This window comes from Gnatocerus cornutus, chromosome 4, assembly GCF_029298725.1.
Source record: "Gnatocerus cornutus isolate USDA-ARS CGAHR chromosome 4, icGnaCorn1.1, whole genome shotgun sequence".
NCBI classification, from domain to species: Eukaryota; Metazoa; Arthropoda; class Insecta; order Coleoptera; family Tenebrionidae; genus Gnatocerus; species Gnatocerus cornutus.
In genome coordinates this window covers 18,924,804-18,930,753 of record NC_142236.1, presented here as the reverse complement: position 1 = coordinate 18,930,753, position 5,950 = coordinate 18,924,804, and the positions used below count along the sequence as shown (strand labels likewise).

The 5,950-nt window shown below is 32.8% G+C and overlaps 1 protein-coding gene across 1 annotated transcript; it reads right to left on the bottom strand.

Moving 5' to 3' along the window:
- Positions 1-567: 567 nt before the first annotated feature.
- LOC148176565 (uncharacterized) lies at positions 568-3,664 on the bottom strand. The gene is made up of 4 exons (XM_088033972.1): positions 3,565-3,664; positions 844-1,352; positions 697-798; positions 568-655 (listed from the first exon to the last, which is right to left on the bottom strand). Exons 1-3 carry the CDS (start codon positions 3,661-3,663, stop codon positions 711-713), a joined length of 696 nt encoding a protein of 231 aa, XP_087890098.1. The 5' UTR covers position 3,664; the 3' UTR covers positions 568-655; positions 697-710.
- Between the last annotated feature and the right edge of the window lie 2,286 nt (positions 3,665-5,950).

Below are 5,950 nucleotides of genomic sequence, written 5' to 3'. Positions count from 1 at the left end.
ATTATTTGTAACATTTTTAGTTTTATAAAAATAATCGAAATTTGTCTATCGTGCAAAAAATATTATAAGCATCACGAGCGCTAAGGAGTATACCGATCTCACACAACAATTGTCTTTGATCGGTAAAGTGTCCTTACCGTTCTTAATACGTAATATACTATTTTTGCCCTACCAATAGAACAAAAAAATATTTCCCAAATTATTCATTACAAAAAAAAAACTCATTCATTTTAAATTTTAATTTGTAGTGCGCTGAACCTGACTCATCACTGAAACCATCGAATATATCGATTTAGCCATCTACAAAACGCAGTTAGTTTGATATTGTAAGATCAACAACTCACCGCAATGCCTAGATCATAATTTAATGTAATGGTACTTGAAAAGGACAGACTAAGAGTCTTCTGAGCGTTTAATACAAACAATAAATAATTCTTTTTATTTTCGGCATTCCAGTTGTACCAATTTGTAGTTGACAGCATGGCACTCAGCTCATTTGACTACAAAAATCACTAAACGAAAAAAGCAAAAGAAACTAAAATCTTACATCTTCCATCATTTGTCCTGTCAAAATAATGTGAATAAAAGTCAGTGTGCCTGTTGCGGTCACTGAGAGGATTCTGGCGTATTGTTCAATATAAAAGCTTCCTGGATACTTTAGAAAAAAATTAAGAAGTTTAATAAAGTGCTACTCACAGTGTAAACGCCAACTAAGATACTGATCCCCAAGATGGTGCCGCGGTGACGCTGTATACAACTATCAGTGAGTTTAGTTTTCGCAAGATAATTACAACGATACTAAAAACAATAAAAGAAAAAGATCAACAAAATTGCAACACGTACAAATAAAGGTAGACGTGTCTATCAACAGCAATTCTTAATTTTTGTCCAACAGCTTCTTGGTACTTCTTCTGATAAAACAATGTGTTGTCATCGTCGAACCCATCATCAATTCCCTTTAAAAAATTGATTAATAAATAAAATTGAAAACGTAGCAAACCCATGATGTAATTGGTCATGTAAAAGACAGTTGGTGATATTAAAGTTGTCGGTATATATCCCACTCTGAACGTCCAGGATAAAACTGACTTCCACTGTGGGAAAAACTCTTCAAAGATGGCGATAGGAAAAAACATATCGGCGTCTCCGTCCACCGGCTGCGAGTACGTAAATCCACAAAACAACATCAAAATTGTGTTCACCACAGTGTAAGTGTTGAAATAAAGAGCTTCCAAGCGAATTCTTTTTCGAGTGGCAACACTGACGATGTTCATATCCCAGTATTTAAGATTGATGACTATGCTTTGGTACAGATTTGTCATTAGCGGGATTGTAGCAAGAGTAACAAAAACCTAAAAACAAAATAAGGAGAAATAACTTTGAATGGTACAATTGCGTCCAAAAATAATGCACCATAATATAAACAGAATATGCACCCCTAGAACTGCTTGAGATCTGAGCGGTCAGTTTTCGTACAGGGGTGCGTCAGACAACCAAATTTTACTTACAACTCACTCGACAACTCATGCAGATTGAGTCGACTAAACAACATGGTTTGAAGAACATTAATTATAGAAGTATGTGGTCATTAAACCCAAGCACTAGCCTGGTAATTTTTGTGACAGCTCACTGCCGAAATCTGCAGAGCGAGCTAACACCCCTTACTGTGCTATCGTAAAGTGATTGTAAAATGATAAATGCTTATTTTGCCTCTGTCTGGTAGAAATACTTTTTCATGGGTAAAATAACATGAATCAAAAAATTTTATTTTAAAATTTTAAGTACATTAGTACGTTGTTCAAAAAATAATTTAACTAGTCAAATAATAAATAGATTAAAGTATTATTTAATATTAGAATGCCAAACAGAAATTTTCAAAAAAAACTAAACTTATCTGTTGTATGTTTAATTTTATTTATTTTTAAATAGATACGTATTTGGTATGAAGATACAAAAGACATAGTATAATAATGTGTATATGTTACATGTTAGTAAGTATTTATAAGAAAAGTGGTATTTACATAATAGGTATTTATTTACAATATTGACAATTAACTAATACATACGTAATACAAACTCAATGACGGCGGATCGGAATAGACAATCTTTGTTTCCTAGAGTCAATTAATTCCAGCAACATGTGATCAAAATAAAACTTAATCAATTTTGGTTCCATTTTTTTTTCCAAAAAGTTGTGTCTTCATAAATATATTCATATTTCATGTCACTTTCTTGTCCAAACCAAACACCCAGAATGCACTTTTTTTTCGTGTTATTCTTAACTGCCCTTGGATTTGGTAGTACCAATTATGATTTGAATTTACAATGTATGTTCCATTTTTTTCTAGTTACCAGAAGTCAACCTTTCTATTCTCCCAAAAAAAATTTATATTGTTCTCAAAGGAACAAGATTTAGTGGGTTTTTTAGGAAAAGTTGAACCGGCCGGCAGCAAAATGAAAGAAATTGACATTACCTAGTCAAACTCCGGTCAGCTTCTTAGATAAACTCTAATCCAATATTGCAAACATCAGGTAAATTGCATCCGGTCAGGTTGCTCCATAGAGTCATACCATTCAAAGCAATTTTGTTTCGTTCAACATTTTTCATTCATTGATGAACTTTTAAATTCTAGTGAAATAAGAAAAAATAAACATAAATAATAAAACATGTAATAAGAAAAATAATAATAAATTACTATTTTATTAAATTCCATTTTCTAAATTTTACGCCGAACACCGTGAAATAGTCGAGAAATTAATTCGTGTGTCATTGAAAGACGTTAGTTGAAAACATGACAATAAATTGAATGAATGTTCATACTACATACTTGTTTCTATAATTTCATACATCAAGCATTATGAAACTTCGATGTGCTTGTACTTATTAGCACTTTTAATAACGCTCTTCTAATTGTAACCATTTTATTATCCTCGGTGCGAAACAAGCAGGTAAAAATTTTAGAAGAAATCTCTTGATTTACAACTTCCAAAGCTGGTCGAGAAACCGCAAATGAGGGTTCGCTTATAAATCAGCCTAGTCGTAAATTATCTGCAAAGTTCAGAGCTTCGAATGAAAAATTTTTAGTTTATCTCTCTTATAACTAGACCAATTTCAATGATATCGATTTAAATTTAGCGGGAAAGTGATTTTGAAAGTATTCTTTACTAATTCTAAGTTTAAAAATTCACAAAAATCGGACATAAACTTCTATTCGTAAAACTACCTCTAAATTATCGAATTTTCAAGTCATTTACCTTTTAAGTTAAATGTTTTTTCCAATGTTTGATACTTAGTTTTAGAAGAAAATGTGAATACAAGCAGTTGAGAGTAGGAACGAAACTGATACATCAAAAAATAAGCGAAATATTTAGACGATACTTTACATGGGATTCTCCATAAGAAAAATGTCTTGGCACTCGCCTTAAAGAATTACCATTTTAGGACTACACAGATGTGCTGGAACGGTCAAGAACGGCCCCGGCGAGGACCTCAAAATGTTTTCCGATGCTGTTTAGTAATAAGCAACAGAATGGTGCATTATTTTTAAACGAAATTGGACTTACCAAACAATAGCAGCCGTAATTTGGCAGGTACTTGATAAAGTACCAGAAGTCAAACTTAAACAAAAATAGAACTGTTTGGAAAAGCAGCAACCCGGCCATAGCGATGGTCACAACTCCTGTTAAGACTTTCATGAAGATGTTTTGGAACAGATCCAGATAGATGAGGCGGGTCAGCCAGAGCTGGTCATCTGAAACTAGAGAGGTATAGCAGCCGTCAAGATAATGTAGCGCTGACCTGCTCAGATGACTTGACTTTTAAGGGTTTTTACGACGGTGCGGTTGGAGGGTCATAAATTTTACCTCAGAGGCCTGGGTTGTCAATCAAACACTGTTTATGTGATTCGAATTTTTAGGAGTAGTGTTATTTTTATAAATACTATTGATTTTCTAATATAAAAACGCGTTTTCGCCGTCTTGTTATTTTGAACCTTTGGAGTAATAATTTTCGGTTACTTTTTAAGTTATTATAAGTATTATATTAAGTATTTTTGTTCCGTTATATTATAAAAATTGCTGGAAAAAATACGCTGGACGTCAGAATTATTATAGCTAATACCGTCTTTTGTATAATACACATATACTTAATCTTAATTCCACACAATTTGGGACTTTTTTTCACTCAGAAGTAAATAATAACAATAGTAACGATGTCTACTTCGAAGCAAATTACAGCAAGTCGGAATTAATCGAAGTTCTTCGCTCCAAAACATATAGCAAATCTCTTAAAACGGTGTGCCCATATCATTATGTGTTCAATCCTATTGAACTGATTTGATCGGAGTTGAAGGCACACATTCGGCGAAATAATACAGCGCCCAAATTTAGCAAAGAAGCGATTGATTTAATTTATCAAGAAGTGCACAAAATCAGCGTTTCTAGCTGGAAAAACAGTGTTGCGCATGTAATAAAGATTGAAGACAATAAAAAAAAATTATAACCAATAATTAATAATTAGTTTAAATGACGACGACGATTACAGTGAAATGGAATTTGCACTCAAAAACGCAAATTTTTAATCAACTTTTGAAATTTTTATAAATCATGATTTCAAAATCTAAAGAAAACATAACCAAAATACACTCTAATAGAGTTTGCTACATAAAAATTAAGATATAAAGATACCACAACTTCGTGCAGCATCAGCACTTTTTTTCATTTCATTCCTGAGCGAAATTGGCAGAGAATGCATTTAACACGTCAAAGTAGACAATAAAACTATAAAAATAAAAAAAGAGTATACTTTACTTCACTTGAATTAATTGTTAAGTAGAAGAATTTTATGGTAAGTAAATAATTTACAGTAAATTTGACAACATGATAACGCTTGGAACTGCATGAGATCAATATGATTGAATATGTTGAAAAATGTACCTTTTTTAGAGAAGCGAACGACTCTTGGGGCTCCATCAACTTGCATCGTTGCATAAAACTAAATGAATTTTTCAGTAGTTGTCGGTAGTTCGGAATTGTCATTGTAATGTTGTTATGGAAACTAATCACACAGAGATTAATTTATCGACCAGTGGTTGTATTGTTTAAAAATCGTTAGGATTAACTTTTAATCGTGAGGTGAGTGGGGTAAGAAATAGTATATTATACAACGTGTTTATAAATGTTTCTAGCGTCAAGGGTGGCTATGAAATGTCAAAGAAATTTGCCGCTCATTACAAATGTGGGTTTCCATTTGTCAACTGACATTTACAGCTAACCTCAAACATAAAACAAAGTAAGTTTTGAGAAATAAACTGTTCCAGTTGTGGTTGAAAACCTAAAAATCAAAAACTTGGACACAAAACCCTAACTAAAACGTCATTGAAGTATGTAACATTATAAATAATTTTCAAGATAGTTATATTCACTATGAAAACAAAGCGGCAAAATAGTGTACGACAGGAATTCCAAAGCTACGTTTGATGCTAGAATAGTATATTGTATAACGAGTGTTGAAAATGTAAGATTTCACACGAGTTTTGCAGAATTGAGCCACGAGTGTGAAATCGAATTTTCAACACGTGTTGTACACGATATTTTTCCGACGATCACAAAAATCGCAGAGTTAATATTTATTTTTTTAATTAAAGTTTATATTTTACGCTCTTCCACTTGCTAGTAACGGTGCAAAAACACGTCAAGTTATCTCTGGTCAAGTTATAACTTAAAATGTCATTCGGCAGAGCACCTAGCCGCGGACAAAATAATTATGCCGTTGCGCCGAAAGTTAGATACCGATAATGCCCGATCTGCGTCAACCTGTGTGCAATATAAAAACACACAGTTGTCGGCCAATCAGAGATCTCAAATTCTTCATTGCTCACGGGTATGCGCTTCGTTTGTCTTCGCACTGAAATTGTTTCCAATTTTTAATTTTCACTACGAGAAAACTGTA